The sequence below is a fragment of the Heterodontus francisci genome, chromosome 27 (assembly GCF_036365525.1).
Source record: "Heterodontus francisci isolate sHetFra1 chromosome 27, sHetFra1.hap1, whole genome shotgun sequence".
Classification (NCBI taxonomy): domain Eukaryota; kingdom Metazoa; phylum Chordata; class Chondrichthyes; order Heterodontiformes; family Heterodontidae; genus Heterodontus; species Heterodontus francisci.
The window spans coordinates 55,669,756-55,686,219 of NC_090397.1; the positions used below are offsets into that span (position 1 = coordinate 55,669,756).

Genomic DNA, 16,464 nt, shown 5'->3' on the forward strand with positions numbered 1-16,464 from the left:
ATATAAAAAGAATAGCCAGGTCATAGAGGTCTAGCATCTGTGGAACTCTACCCCAGGCCCATTAAGCTGAGTAGAAAATAGAACATGAGGGATGGGTGAAAGAGGAGAAGAAATGAATTACATTTCATCAAAGCTAAAGCTCAATGTCAGGCATGATTTTGAGATACAACACCACCCCATGATCATTTCAGTTTATGTAAAAATACAGATGACAGTCACTGAAACAGCACCCTAAGATAGGAAAAGAAAGCACAAATATCTGGGTAATGCAGACTGCTAATAAAAAAATAGACTTGCATTTATCTAACACATTTTTCACGATCACCAGAAATCTCAAAGCACTTTACAGTCAATTAAATATTTTTGAAGTGTAGTCATTGTTATAACGTAGGAAACACAGCAACCATGTTGATTGAGGGATACTGGTTAGGACACTGGGGATAACTCTCCTGCTCTTCTTCGAAATAGTGCCGTGAGATCTCTTATATCCAGCTGAGCAGGCCTGAAAGATGGCAACTCTAACAGTGCAGCATTCCCTCAGTACTGCATTGGAGTGTCAGCCTTGATTTTTGTGCTCAGGCCCTAGAGTGGGACTTGAACCTGGAAGCTTGTGACTCAAAGGGGTGAGTGCTACCCACTGAGTCACAGCTGACACACACAAAACATGGGTCAGCCAATACCCAAGTGATAGCTCCCATTGTAAGTAGGTGGAGGAATTGTACTTCTAGTCAGATATAACGCCCTTCAATTAGCACACCCTTTATTTCAGGGGTAAACATATGCGGCCTCGAGGGTCATTTTAAATTGATAATGGGTTTTCACCAAGAACGCTACATCTTGCATTGTCAATCTCAAAAATTCTGATGTAGCATCTTGTAAGAGTCTTCCTTCAGCATGCCTTTACATACTACGGTCATAGCTTTTTTCAACACACATTTGTTGTAGGGGAAAATAATGCAACTCTCTAATCTGTTATGATATTTAAAGTGTATCTGAATCAGCATCTAAAATAGAAAAATGCTTTCGTGTTTCAAAATGCGTCCCATCTGCAGAACAATTTTACACCCAAAACATGAACTCCTCTTTTAATTTCACATACTGATGGAGCTCCTGTTGCCAATACAAAATGCTTTTCGTTAGCACAGTCAAGATCGAAAAACGTAATTCAGAATCAAATAAAAAGTAGTATTCCAGCATTTCCCATTTATACAGTTGCAAACAGTGGATGTATTTTATTTAGGAAACTTTTGCGTGATTGACACAATTAGGTAAAAGGAGGGCCCCCCAGTTTCTTTCACAAACTTAAGCTGATGGCAGCCAAGCCATTGTTTTATAGAGTTTACAAATCCCAATCAATCTGGAAATAAAACCAACAGACATATATCGCTGTCTGTTTAAAAAGTATGACAAGGAAGCAGCAATATCAAGCACAATTACGATCAAGTGCTGGTGACTGTGATTGACGTGGACTACCTAGTAAACTTGCAACAAATGGCAACTGAAAGGGAAAACCATTTCTGAACAGAAAAATATATAATTGAGAGAGGTTCCTTCAAGGTGAGAGTTGAACCAAAGGTGGATTTAATGGTGTGGAGCATGCCACACAGCCTTTATTTTACTAACATTAGCAATAATTAGCAATAGCCACTCCTTACAGAATCACTTCCAAGAAGTGGCTTATATGGTCCTAGACTCTGGGAGCTTTTCATATTCTGCAAAGTGAGACTATAATTGTTTGAAAGTCACAGTTGGTACCTTCATATCCGACCCCACACCTCCCAGCCCAATGGAGAGGGTCCTCACATACCAACAATTTGAGGGTGCAAGAAGGAGAAAGGAAACCAAATAGGACTTGAGTGCCAAGCCCAACTGCACTCATAAAAGCTGGTGGCCTCTCTCTACATCAGCAACATTTACATCTGATTTACAGCTTCCTGAAATACTCACATAACTACCTCTTTAGGTGGATCATACCTTTCCATGTGATTATCTTATTTGGTTTGCAACATAGTTGGTAAAGCCAGAATGGCACTGAGGAATCATCAGAGGCCTATTTCAGCCAATGCTGTTCAGATCCAGCCACAAGGAGCTGCACATGTGGCTCAGAGACATGACTGAACTCTTCCCGGCCTCTATCCAACAATCCCCACAGCAACTTAGTGGACAAGGGGTTTTGGTGGGGTGGGGTGGGGTGGAATGGGGTAAGGTGTGGATGGAGTGGGGCAGCTGTAGAAATCAAACTCACATTCCTCCAATCATATGGACCCATGTCATTGGTTGTGCAGCAAGTTATTTGATGTATTGTTTAATTTCTTTGTTCAAAATTAGTCTAACGGTTCCATTAAAAAATGGGAACATTAAAATGAGGGGAATATCTCACACAGGCTCACTCTTTTTGTTAAATAGATAGTTAACCACAAGCAACTGCGCAACCTTAAAGGCTGTCCATTTTCAGTAACCATTAACATCTTAAAGTTTTGGCAGTTCACTGTGTTGATAAATGCAGTGATTTCATATTCAGAGCACGAAAGAATAATTTGTAACAAGAGAATGAGATTGTCAGTTTAACAACCCACAACTACAGCCTGCAAGTGCATCTCAACAGTGACAGAACACCAGTTACAACAGTATTTTAAATAAACACGGGAATTTTAACAAGATTAATTAGTTTCCACAAAAATGGTTTAGTAATTATGAAATATAAATTTCAATGAAAAGGACAGAGACAGCATTTTCCTCTTCAATCTTCTGCTATTAAAACAAGGCAGACTCCAACACTGCTGCATGAATACAGAAACTGATGAATTCATATTTGTTAGTGCAACTGTCTTTGAGCAGCAATGCTGGGAAACGGATATTGGGAATGACACACAACAGTTGTTTTTAAATTGTTTAATAACTTTGAAACACTAACTTTCTGCTGAGGCTGAATCCCCCTCCCAGGACATTTTCTCCCTTTCCTGGTTTCTGCAGACTAGGTTTCCCTCGTCAAGGCGGCATCTACACCCAAGTTCCTCTGGCAATGGTTGATTGCTCAGCCAGAAAAGCTGGCAGCTTTCTTTCTGCTGGTGTTATTTTTATTTACTAACACTTGTGGATAGAACAGGCTCCAAAAGTATCTCAAAATCCACCTCTGAAGGGGTGCTCAGGGCCCAGAAAAACTCCCTCTCCACAAAAAAAACACATCAGGCACACTGACAAGTTCTGCTTTAGTGGTTTGAATGGTAGAAATCAACAGCTCACTAGTGAAGAGCGCAAATTTTCCACAACCCTGTTTTTTGTTACCTTCCAAACATTACACCAACCCAATATACAAGACAGATAATGGTACCCAGGAGCCCTTTTCATATGGCTGCAGCCAAATGAAGAAGCTCAGATTACATCCAAGGTTGCTAGCATAAACTCTGAAGGAATTGGTTTGTAAATAATCTAGAAGGGGCAGGATTTTGGTGCTGATTGGGGGGGGGAAAGAGCGCAGGAACCAAGGCAGGCAGGCGCGGAATTTCCTGACGTCAGTCAGCACGCCTGGACCCTGCCAGGATCTTGAAACCCAGCCACTTTCCTCGAGCTCGGATCAAGCACGGAATGGCTACTTGCCTGCAAGCAGCAGATAGCGGGTCAACTCAATTAAAAGGCCAATTAAGGCCATTGATCAGAGACCAACTGGAATTTCCAGTCAGCCCGTGGGCCCCCCTCAGCGCCAGGAGCATGCCAGATGCTTGGAGACGGACTCCCAGCAGCAGACTGGGCGGGCCAGAGCTCCATCAAGCTGCTGATGAGGGTATATCCAAGCATTCAAATTTAGAATTTTTCCACCCTCAATGGCCATTTCTGAACTTTCAAGCCAAAATTCAAATACAGCAAACAAATGACGAGGAAATAAAAGCAAAAGCAGATCTGAGTTGCCTAGACCTCGAAGACCAGACTTTTAGGGGTTAAGGGCATATATGACCCAGTCCAGACAATTGAAAGAAACATGCTGGTGGATATGACTGTGGGCTAAGAGAGCACAAATACAAAATTCTGCCAACCCAAAACAAGATTAGAAAGAAAAGGTCAAATAAAACAAGAATACTGTGGCTACAAGAGCAGGTCAGAGGCTGGGAATTCTGAGGCGAGTAACTAACCTCCTGACTCCCCAAAGCCTGTCCACCCTCTACAAGGCACAAGTCAGGAGTGTGATACAATACTCTCCACTTGCCTGGATGAGTGCAGCTCCAACACTCAAGATGCTCCACACCAACTTGGACAAAGCAGCCCGCTTGATCGGCACCCCATCCACCAACATTCACACCCTCCACCCCCAATGAACAGTGGCAGCAATGTGTACTTGTATACAAGATGCACTGCAGCAACTCACCAAGGCTCCTTCGACAGCACTTTCCAACCCAGTGACCTCTGCCACCTAAAAGGACAAAGGCAGCAGATGCACAAGAACTCACCACCCCCAAGTTTCCCTCCAAGCCACACACCATCCTGACTTGGAACTATATCGCCGCTCTTCTACTGTCATGGGATCAAAATCCTGGAACTCCCTTCCTAACAGCACTGTGGGTGTACTTACACAAGGACTGCAGCAGTTCAAGAAGGCAGCTCACTACTGCCTTCTCAAGGGCAATTAGGGTTGGGCAACAAATGCTGGCCTTGCCAGCAACGCCAACATCCCATGAAAGAATAAAAAGTTAGGGTCACTAAGCTGCTTGTAAAAAGAGCTGAATCAGTATCTGTTGAGAAATGGGATTGCAGGTTATAGAAATATTAAAACTGCTGTTTTGTAGCCCCATCACAAGATGCCATGGGATTTTTCCTAAAATAGTGCAAATCAGAAGACATGAAAGGTGATCAACCTGAAATGCTAATTCTGTTTCTCTCTTCACAGATGTTGCCAAACCTGCTGAGTATTTCCAGCATGCACAGTATTTTACTTTTGTAGAAAAAAGGTAAACTTGCTGCCTACTGCTCACCATCATGGGATGTATGCAATGACATCACCCTCTCACCATGAACCTGCATTGACCCCACTTATGCTCAAGCTCATCTTAAGCAAACAATGGAAATCTGAACATTTGGCAAGTTTGCAGTCCCCATACTTGGATCATGGGTTTACACTGCAAATGTTCGTTCAGTCCATCACTTGCTCTTTAAAAGAGCTACCAACTTAGTCACATTCCCCTGCCCTTATTCATATCTCTTTCCATTTAAAAAAAATGTATTCACTTCTTTTAAAGTATGTCAAATAGGATGTCAAATTTTGACCCGTGTAGAGTGTCTAGAGTATTTTGTTAAAGGCTGCTGCCAGTAAAAAAGTATCATGAATTCTGTTACCACCACTGTTTCAGGTAGAACATTCCATTTATTTACAACCCTCTGCAAAAATATTTCACCCAACCACTTTCCTTCATTTATCCAGTTACCCAATTGCCGATCGGTGGAAACTTCATGTTGAGTCTAACCATCAGATCTCCTCTTAGCCTTCACTGGTCTACTGAACAGAGGTCCAATTTCTCTGGTCTAGCTAGCTAAAACATGAGTATTATCTTGCAAGTGAGAATCTATGAATGTGTTATTTTAGAGTTTGGTAACTAATGTATTCCCAAAGTTGCTCAGTGAGTCCCAATGTCCTATCAAAAGGAAACAGATCTTCCCCCTTCGCCTCATCTCTCCAAAAAGGGAACAAAACACATCACGTCCTATAGTACTCAAGTAACTTTGTACTATTGCCTTATAGGTAGAACATCTTTGCTAAAAAGCAAATAGATTAACTATAACACCTATATTAAAGGCCGGCTCGGGTTGGCAAATGAAACCCGACCCAAGCCCGACAGAACCACATCCGAGCCTGACCTTCAGTTAACCTACCTTCCGTTTTTCACTTTGTTGCTTATCTGCACAAGCTTAAAATAACTAACAAAACCTTTCAAGTTCAAAAAAGTACATTAACATTGAAGCCACTTACCCGAGGTAGTGATAGAGTATGACCGACCCGGCCCAACCCGAGCCCAAATGCCGGAGCCGGAAATGCGACCCAACCTGAACCCGACACGTTGTCGGGTCCCATCGGGTTCGGGTCGGGTAGCCGGCCTTTAACCTACAAATCATCTTCAGAGGGTATCCTTGAATTCTACCAATGATCTAAGTCTTATTCAGTAGCTCTTATTCATGCATACCATTATTGTGTAGGCTCAGTTCAGTATTTGAAACACATCTAGAGTAAAGTACTCTGTCTGAAACTCCATGAGGATGGTATGAAGCAAAAAAGGTCTTAATGTTGCCTATTCAAATTTTTTTAATAGTTTGGGGCATCAGTAACAAAGGACTTCAATACACTGAAGATTGCTTTTAGAAATCTTCTGTATACAAGGGGATACTTTAAACTCTTGGCCTTTCTGTGGAAGTTTTGCCCTTGGAACTCATTGTAAATAATGAAAATGACAAGCTACCTATCACTTACAACCACAGCTGTTGCAGCATACCTTAGGCTATCAGAAATATCACCAGATGGGCTTTTTCATATCCCAACACAATATCTCCAAGTGTTTCAACTTCTCACCAATGTTAAATGCATTAAAATCTGTCTTGCTTGTATTTGCCTTCAATTGCATCTAATTATGTTGTCTACTATACCCACAAAATGATCAATTTGCATCAATATAGATGTTACCGTAAGAGATACATAAACGGTGAACGTTTCAGAACTTGTGTTAAACTCTTCCACACTCCTCTCAACAAAAGGTGGTACCCGGGGAAAAACTGTGTCAAATATTTACTATTGTCCGAATGTATTTTTCAGAGGACAATTATTTTTGTTTCATTGTGCTCTACAAGACATTTAACCATCCATATTATGTTCAATCAACCTCATTTATCCAGTTCGCTTTTAAAATATTAACTTGCCTTCAGCTACTTTTATTGGAACTCTGTTCCAAATTTCTGCTATGGTATATGAGGAAAGGTTTCTGAATCACCAGTGTGACTTGAAACTCAACAATCTTATACCCTTGCCCTCAAATTCTGCACTGATGCTGGTGAAAATGTACACAGCTGAGTGCAAATGCATTGGGTGGTCACAACGTGGAGAGGGACATGTGTATTCTATCTTATTTCCTTTACTGAATTCACTGAAAGATCACATGACATCCATTCACTTTAAGAGTAGGCAGGAGTTCTTTGCTAAGAGCTGGCAATCACTGGTGCTACCACCAGACACACAGTCCTTCCCCAACCCACTCCCACTGTCAGTGGTTCAAGGCACAGCTGTTCCAGTTGGATTCTTAAATCATATAAGGAATAAATTCAATGTCCATATTTATATTACTATCCACAGCTCATTATTGCCCACAGACGCAATACAACATTACGTTTTCTGGGAAAACAGCAGAATTATTCGAATAAATTTTTGTAATCTTTACTGCATTGTAGGAATGAGAACTGCATCAGTCCCCACAGATAGCACCTACAAACACTAATGTAATGAGTAAGGAACAATCGCTCAGAGTATTGACATTTTCAGAAATTGACATTTTGGAAGCTATATGCATTTACATCCCAAAAGACCCTCTTTTGAAATTGTTTAGACTACATGGTGTTAAAACAAATTTAATAACTAGAAATATTATTGCACCAGTTAGCTGGATGCCAGAATGTTGATGGATGAGCCAAATTCTACACCCTTACCTTCCCACCGTTAAATCTCCTGTGATTCAATTATCTTTTCTCAGTAAAAAGCACTAACAGTTTCTCCAAAAGATCTGCCCCAGCTCTGATCTACTCACATTCCGCCAATAGTAACTGTGGAACAGGTGCGTTCAGGGAATGCCGGAGTCACATTCGTAGATGGGGTGGCTTGTCTGATGTAGTCCACTGTTACATTAACCTAATGAACAAGAGAGAGAAGACTCAGATCAGCTTCAGGCACATCAAATTAATCTAATTTCTGTCAGCAAGCATGGTGCCAAATTTGGACAACACTCATAGCTGGTAGAGATGAAAACAAAAAACGCAGATGCTGGAGATCTGAACAGAAAATGTTTGATATCCACAAATCAGTCAATATCTGATAAAGATGGACTGATGTATGAAACAGGACACCTCACCCAACCAAATATTTGAGCAATCAGCCAATATAAACCATGTAAAATATTGACACATCATAAGTAACCAATATTAGGTCTACAAGGAGTGCCACGTATTAGAGTTTCTCTCTCACTTCCTTAGCAAATTATTTCCTCTGGTGGAGCATAACCTAAAAATTAGAGCTAGGTCATGCAGAGGTAATGCCAGGAACCACCCCTTCACACAAAGGGTCGCAGAAATCTGGAATACTCTCCTTCGTGAAGCTCGAGGCTCGGTCAATTTTAAATTTTAAAAACGGAGATCAATAGATTTTTTGTTAGAATAAAAGCAAAATACTGCAGATGCCGGAAATCTGAAATAAAAACAAGAAATGCTGGAAATACTCAGCAGGTCCGGCAGCATCTGTGGAGAGAGAAGCAGAGTTAACGTTTCAGGTCAGTGACCCTTCATCAGAACTGGCAAAGGTTAGAAATGTAATTGGTTTTAAGGAAATAAAGCAGGGGTGGGAGAAGAGATAACAAAAGACAAGGTGTTGATAGGACAGGGTCACAGAGAATAACTGACCAGAAAGTCATGGAGCAAAGGCAATTGGTTTGTTAATGGTGTGTTGAAAGACAAAGCATTAGTGCAGAGAGGGTGTTAATGGACAGAAAAATGAACAGCCCTGGCCAAAGCACAAAGAAGGAAAAAAACAGCAGGCAGGCACATGGTAAGAAAAATGAATGATGAAACAAACTAAAATTTAAAAAAAGAAAAAACATAAACAAGGACTCAATGTTCAGTCCGGCAGGCTGTTGCGTGCCGAATCGGTAACTGAGATGCTGTTCCTCGAGCTTGTGTTGGTGTTCACTGGAACACTGCAGCAAGCCCAGGACAGATATGTGGGCATGAGAGCTGCAGGGGATGGGGTTGAAATGGCAAGCAACCGGAAGCTCGGGGTCATACTTTCGGACTGAGCGGAGGTGTTCCACAAAGTAGTCACCCAATCTGCATTTGGTCTCCCCAATGTAGAGAAGACTACATTGTAAGCAGTGAATACAGTATACTACATTGAAAGTAGTACAAGTAAAACGCTGCTTCACCTAAAAGGAGCGTTTGGGGCCTTGGATAGTGAGGAGAAAGGAGGTAAAAGTGCAGGTATTACACCTCCTGCGACTGCATGGGAAGGTGCCATGGGAAAGGGACAAGGTGTTAGGGGTAATGGAGGAGTAGACCAGGGCGTCACAGAGGGAACAATCCCTTCGTAATGCTGACGGGGAAAGGAGGGGAAGATGCATTTGGTAGTGGCATCACACTGGAAGTGGATGAAATGGCAGAGGATGATCCTTTGAATGTGGAGGCTGGTGGGGTGGAAAGTGAGGACAAGGGGAACCCTGCCACGGTTCTGGGAGGGAGGGGAAGGCCTGAGGGCAGAAGTGTGGGAAATGGGTCAGACACAGTTGAAGACACCGTCAATCACAGTGGGGGGGAAATCCTCAGTTGAGGAAAAAGGAAGACATATCAGAAGCGCTGTTGTGGAAGGTTGCATCATCAGAGCAGATGTGTCGGAGACAGAGAAACAGAATGGAAGGGAGTCCTTACAAGAGGCAGGGTGTGAAGAAGTGTAATCGAGGTAGCTGTGGGAGTTGATGGGCTTATATTGAATATTAGTAGATAGCCTATCCCCAGAGATGGAGACAGAGGAGTCGAGGAAGGGAAGGGGAAGTGTCGGAGATGGACCATGTAAAGGTGAGGGAAGGGTGGAAATTGGAAGAAAAGTTGATAAATTTTCCAGCTTGGGAGCAAGAAACAGCACCGATACAGTCATCAATGTACATGGAAGACAGTTTGTGGGGGGGGGGGGGGCCTGAGTAGGATTGGAACAAGGAATGTTAGATATCCCACAAAAAGACAGGCATAACTAGAACTCATGTGGGTACCCATAGCAACACCTTTTACTTGAAGGAAGTGAATGGAGTTGAAGGAGAAGTTGTTCAATGTGAGAACAAGTTCAGCCAAGCAGAGGAGGGTGGTGGTGGTGGATGGGGACTAGTTGGGCCTCTGTTCAAAGAAGCAGCGGAGAACCATCAAACCATCCCGGTGCGGCATACAGGTGGAGAGATTGGACGACCTTAGTGAAGAGGCGGCGGTTAGGGCCAGGAAACTGGAAATTGTCAAAATGGCGTAGAGCGTTAAAAGAGTCACGGATATAGTTGGGAAGAGACTGGGCCAGCGGAGAAAAGTTAAGATAGGAAGAAATAAGTTCAGTGGGGCAGGAACAGGCTGAGACAATGGGTCTGCCAGCACAGTCCTGTTTGTGGATTTTAGGAAGGAGGTAGAATCGGGCTGTCTGGGGTTGCGGGACTATGAAGTTGGAAGCTGTAGAAGGAAGATCTCCAGAGGAGATGAGGTCAGTGACGGTCCTGTGGACAGTAGCTCGATGTTCGATGGTGGGGTCATGGTCTGGGGGAGGTAGGAAGAAGTGTCTGAAAGTTGGCACTGAGCCTCTGCAAGATAGAGGTCGGTAGGCCAGACAACAACAGCACCACCCTTGTCTGCAGGTTTGATGGCCATGTCGGGGTTAGACCTGAGAGAACAGAGTGCAGCAAGTTCAGAGGGAGACAGGTTAGAGTGAGTGAGGGAGGCAGAGAATTTGAGACAGCTGATGTCTTGCAGACAGTTTTCAAAGAAAAGATCAAGAGTGGGAAATTGGCCATAGGGAGAGGTCCAGGTGGAGGGAGAATGCTGGAGGTGGGTGAATGGGTCTGCTGGTCGGGGGACAACTCCTGGTCAAAGTGAGCACGGAGGCGAAGGAGACGGAAGAGCCCAACGTCATGCTGAGTGTGAGGTGGGGCATAAGGCAATAAAAAAAAAAGAGTCCTTTGCTGAATACAGAACATTGTGTCCAGGCAGGTGGGGGGGGAAGGTCAGAGGGTATAGTGACTACACACCAAGGGGTCAGATTATGAGGGGAAGGGTCAGAGGGAAGTGAATGAGGAAGAGGAATCTGGAGGGGCATTAGTCCCCATCAGCTGCTGGAATTTGCATTCCTTAACACCTGAAAGGAAGAAAAAAAGTTTTTGTAAATGTGTCGGATAATACGAAGGATAAAATGAAACTGTGGAGTAGAACATCTTTGAGATAAAGTGAGGCGTGCTTCTGCAGAGAGAGATTCAGTGTGTACATGTGGCGGCGCATGGCATTGAATGCGGATCTCAGGATGCGGCGAGAACAGCAGTCCGAGGAACGTTGTATTTCTCGGAGATATTTGTAATCCTGGTTGGATTCAAAACATGAAGGATGAAACTTCAGTTGTAATCCACGTGGAATAATTCGAAGCCGGATTATGGTACTGAGGATTGTACAGCCCACGCAGGTAAAAGGAGATGCATATCATTACATACCAACTACAATCTAACTGAATAGTGGAACAGATGGAGGGGATGAATGTCCTACTCCTGTTACTATGGTCCTATTTCGTGATTGATTTTTCTAATCCCGAGGTAAACATGGAGACAGGTCAAGCAGATGCCAATCCATGGAAGCACAATTAGCTGCTAATTTGTCTCAGAATCTATTTGGACTATCTTGCCAAAGGGAATACCTGAACTGAAAACTTAAAGGGGACAGAACAGGCCAGATGATTACGAACTAATCATCATAATCATGGTCCCAATTACCTGTAAATTAGTATATGGATAAAAGCCTGAAGTTGCCACACTAAGTATTAACCTGTCTTTTTTTCTCTCGCTGGCTGGCCTGCTATGTATTTGTAGCATTTTCTGTTTTTACTTTCAGTAATTGAGGATAACTCATTACACAGTGTTCGAATCAACTGCAGCACTTAAAATTCCTGTTTTCCCTCAACTTCAAATTTTGGCTAATATTTTAAAGGGAAAAAGTCATACTCAGCAAGAGGAGGCAAGTGGAGACAGACCAGAGTCCTGCTCAGCGGCCACACTCCGCCGCCAGAGACAACCTGCAGCCTCCAGGGAACCATGGCAAAATGCTTAAGGCAGCCCAGAAAAATTAAGTTTGACTACCCATAGCTTGCATGCTTACATTTACCCTTCAACTGTATTTGGTTTGACATTCCAATGGTAGTCAAAAATAAGCATGGAAAACTTTGCCCAGCAAGTAGTTACAGGACAAGGAAAGTTGGGGAGGAGCACTTCGTGTTTAAATCATTCACCATTTTAAAGAGAGACATTCTTTTACCAGATCATCACCATGGAGAGCATGATGATACAGGCTCTCTTCCTCATCCCTACCTAGCAGGCTGTTGAGTAACTTCCATCACAGAGAGCATTGCTCTGCACATCAGAGTAGGGCCAATGTAAACTGCGGTAGGTGCGATTGAAGGCTAGAACTGGTACATATATAAAAAGGGGTTAATTGAGCAAAAAGTACCACCCATGTTCTTTCCCCTTTAAGGAAAAAGTTACTGCATCGAACAGATTTCGGATATGAAGTTGAACTTGCTTGATATGTACAAGAACTACTTGCATTTATATAGCACCTTTCAACTTTTGGATGTCCATAAAACACGTAACAGCCAGTGATGTACTTTTGAAGTATAGTCACTGTTGTAACATAATGCAGTCCATTTGCACAAAGTAAGGTCCCACAATCAAATAACGACAAGATAATTTTGTTTTAATATGTAAAATAGATGTTGGTTGAGGGATAAATGCTGACCAGGACCAGGGGGAACTCTCCTGCTCTTCTCTGAAATAGTGCCATGGAGCTTTTATGTCCAACAGCTATACAAATTATTGCATTACTAATATGGCAACATCAAAACAGTTTTGTTTCAAAAAATAAAAAGGGTTGTTAATATAAGGCAGGAAGAAGCAAAAATCTAGTTCCTATTGTACATGGCATATCTACACCCACATAATTATTCTGAACTATAAATCAATGTTGCTTTTGGTAAGAAATGTTATGAAAGTGCTTCCATTTTAAAAATATTTTTTGAAGACTCGTGTTTCAGAATTGTGGAGATGGATTCTTTGGAGGACTAAAGTGATTCCACAGATGCTGGACTTTTTTTTTTAAAAAAAGGGTCACTGGAAGGACTCTGTTTAAAAACAATATTTACTGGATGTCGCACGTCTTCAGCTAAGTAAACAACGGGTACCTTCTGGCTATGGGAGTTGTTTCCAAGAGAAGTGACATGTCTAAATTTATGGTGCTCAAGAGTGGGTTTCATTTATGACTACGGTTTTGAGTCAGCTGGGTTTGTAGCTTGCTGAAAGAAACACCCAGCTCATCTTTTCTCCACCTCTGAGAAACCCTGAAAAAATCCAGTGTGCAAGAGCACTCTGATGCTGCATTTCTCCTCAGAAGCTCCTAGAAAGCCTACCAGATTAATTCTCAACGCTGCCTGAAAAGAAAAGCTTCCGAAAAGATCCCAGTGACCTATCTACATGTACTCGGACACCAGAGCGTATATGCTATCTGGAACATAACATATCTTATCCTTTTTCTTCTAAGATTAACAAGTACTTTGGCCAAAGCATCTTTATTTTTTCCTGTAACCGGTATGTGTGCGCTTGTGCGTGTTGAGTATTTAAAAGGGATTATATATATATATTCACTGTCATATTTCAAACTGTGTGTTAAATCTTTGCATCTTTATTGACTAAGTCTTGTTTTATAATAAATTAATACTTCTGTTGTTTTGTTAAAGAAACCCGTTTGGTGGATTTTATTCCGAAACTAAAATAGAGTATATATTTGGCCGCATCAATAACCGGGTGCATATTTAAATATATGTTGTGACCTGTGGAGAAGTGGAACTAGAGAAAGACAGTGCACTCCTCCCATCTTGGTCGTAACAGAAAACAGAAGAACGCCATTCAACCAAGAACTTACTGTGGGCCTGAGTGACATTTCACATCTGTCACAGAATTAAACAACTATATTTCTAGGTGTTTGAAGACGAAACAGTTGAAGATCAAATGGTCTTTTTCTTTTGGGGTGGGTTGAATATGACGGGGACATAAGGAGTCTTGACTTGATGCATTGTTTAAAAACTGTACAAATATTAAGCAACTGTTAATGTTTTTCAGCTTCTCCTAGTACTTCATGTATGCTTACCTGCACCATTAAAAAATAAGGCTTGTGGCGTGTAAGAATAGCTCCAGTATATTACATTTTAGAACAATGGCTCTCAGCCAAAAGTTTTCAGGATTCTTGCAATAACTAGTGAACTGAGCAGCCAATTTTCCATTAAACAATTAAATGAGTTTTAATCTCAGATTCCTTTCAGTGAGAGAATCCATTTCAAATTAAAGCTCCACATGCAGTCTTTAAAAAACTGATTGTCCCCAAAAAAGGAACAGAGTGAACATTATGAATCAAGGATAAGTAAAGCATCATGCTTCATGTTCAGCTTTGAAAAAAGCAAAAAGGCAGCTGCTATAAACTAAATAAACAGTTACGTTTATTCCAAAAGAAAACTAATTCTTGAGATATGGAACGGCAAAGGTAGGAGGTATATTTTGCACAATACTCAAGGGCACAGTCGCCATTAGGCTTTCCTTTGCAAAGTTGCTTTCTTCCACTACTGTAACAACATACTGTACACACAAGATAGGAAAGGGCTCGATCTAAACATAATTGGAATGTAGCCAGTTTCTCACCTCGTTTAACTGCAGTGGTCAAGTGAAATGGTGCAGGTAAGCATACGTGCTCAGTGAGACAACAGTTTAACTCAAAGTAGCCCAGTCAAAGAAATGGACAGATTTACTATACTATTAGGGACCCTTCTCAAAACCATTTATTGAAGAAATTTATAACCATCAGTACTCTTTAAAAAAAAAGTGTGCACCACGTGCTTATATTGGATATCAGATGATGCATGACTGGATCATTGCTCCACCAAGGTAGCAAGGTTTGAGCAGAATTATATTTGGCCCTTTGTCATTGTGACTGCACCACCACGCTGCTCAATGAAGTACAGAAATGACAATTACCACTTAATGGCCGATTTACTGTCACCATTTACAGAGCCAAGTCTAACAGCAACAGCTCACGAACTGAAACTCCAGGATCCCAACAATTTTGCGATCACTGGTGATTTTTGAAGCAATGCAGGCAACTAATTTTAATCCTGTAAATTCCAGATTCCTGAAGGACCAATAATCATAAGATGTTACAGTTGAATGTGCTCTGTAACCTAACCCTCAAAAACATTAAATTCAAGACTGCCAACCAATTTATTAGCAAGAATGATCAGAGTCACCAAATCAAAGCAACACAATCTGCAATAAGTTTCCTGGGAAAACAGGAGAATAATTATTGTATAGAGTCAGTGGGCAATATGCTGTGGATAATAATCTTGCAAATATGGTGTTACAGTCAAGTCAGATGGGGTCGAAGGGCTTCCCTCTTTTCCCTCTCCTTGTTTGACCAAAACAGGTTTAATTCTTTAAGTGGATATACTGGCCAATTCAGAAGGTGTTTGATTACTTACTTGCTATGATCATAACCAGAAACAAATCAGACAAGTTTTCCTGAGTTAACAAAGTAAACGGTGAACTTTATTATACCTAAACCAAACTAATAAAAAAAAACACACCAACCTTCACCCACACAAAGGTTACAGAGTGGGGAAGTGGGGGGGGGAAGACACAGAAATGGATTGATGACTGAAGGAAAAATCGATAAGTGTCAATAGCACACTTATGCTTAACCCAATTAATCGTGACAGCAACTAAAATGTAATAGTTAGAACTATTTGAAGAACTTCAATGTGAAGAAGGTAGCATTGACTGAAATTAAGTTGAACATTTTCCCTTTTTTGATACAACATTCTTATTCTAAAGAGCAGCCTGTCACTGAACTGTATTTATTTTCTCCTCAGATTAAAACAGTGTGCCTTTAAGATAGAGAGCAACTTTTGGATTTCTGAGGCACAGTGCGCCAGCTCCTAGGCCACAGCAGGAGGTCACATGGTGTACTGTAACAATTTAAGTGTTTGTAAAAACTGGCTGAAACCAGTTTTGAAAGACCAGTGAAGCATGCTACTGAAGAGCTGTCTATTTCTCTCAGCAAAAATTCTACAAGGAGCTACAGGCCAAGTTAATTGCCTAAGGAGGAAATAACCCTTTGAAGAGACCGTTTGTATCGCTGAAGTAAAGTTTCGACTGAGACACTGTCGGTTTTACAATTCAAGTTGACCTATTGATACGCTCATCTTTGAAAGAACTGTTTGATGCCTGCTACAGCCGAAGTGCTTTGAATACCTATCGACTAAGAGATTATTTCATCAAATTCGCGTGGAGACCTCAAGTGGCATTTGATGATTTTCACATGAGAATACCTCACCCATCAGGAAAGTAACCCACAAAGACTTATATGCCAGTTATTTATTTATTCTCAAGAAACATCTAATTTTTAAAACAT

At 41.6% G+C, this 16,464-nt stretch overlaps 1 protein-coding gene across 2 annotated transcripts in view; it reads right to left on the reverse strand.

Annotated features, from left to right (window-relative positions):
- snd1 (staphylococcal nuclease and tudor domain containing 1) overlaps positions 1–16,464 on the reverse strand; it is a 1,066,795-nt gene that overhangs the window by 831,058 nt on the left and 219,273 nt on the right. For both annotated transcript variants that reach the window (XM_068059385.1, XM_068059386.1), the window contains exon 12: positions 7,773–7,873. In XM_068059385.1, the coding sequence (XP_067915486.1) occupies positions 7,773–7,873 (101 nt within the window). The remainder of the gene's footprint in view (positions 1–7,772; positions 7,874–16,464) is intronic.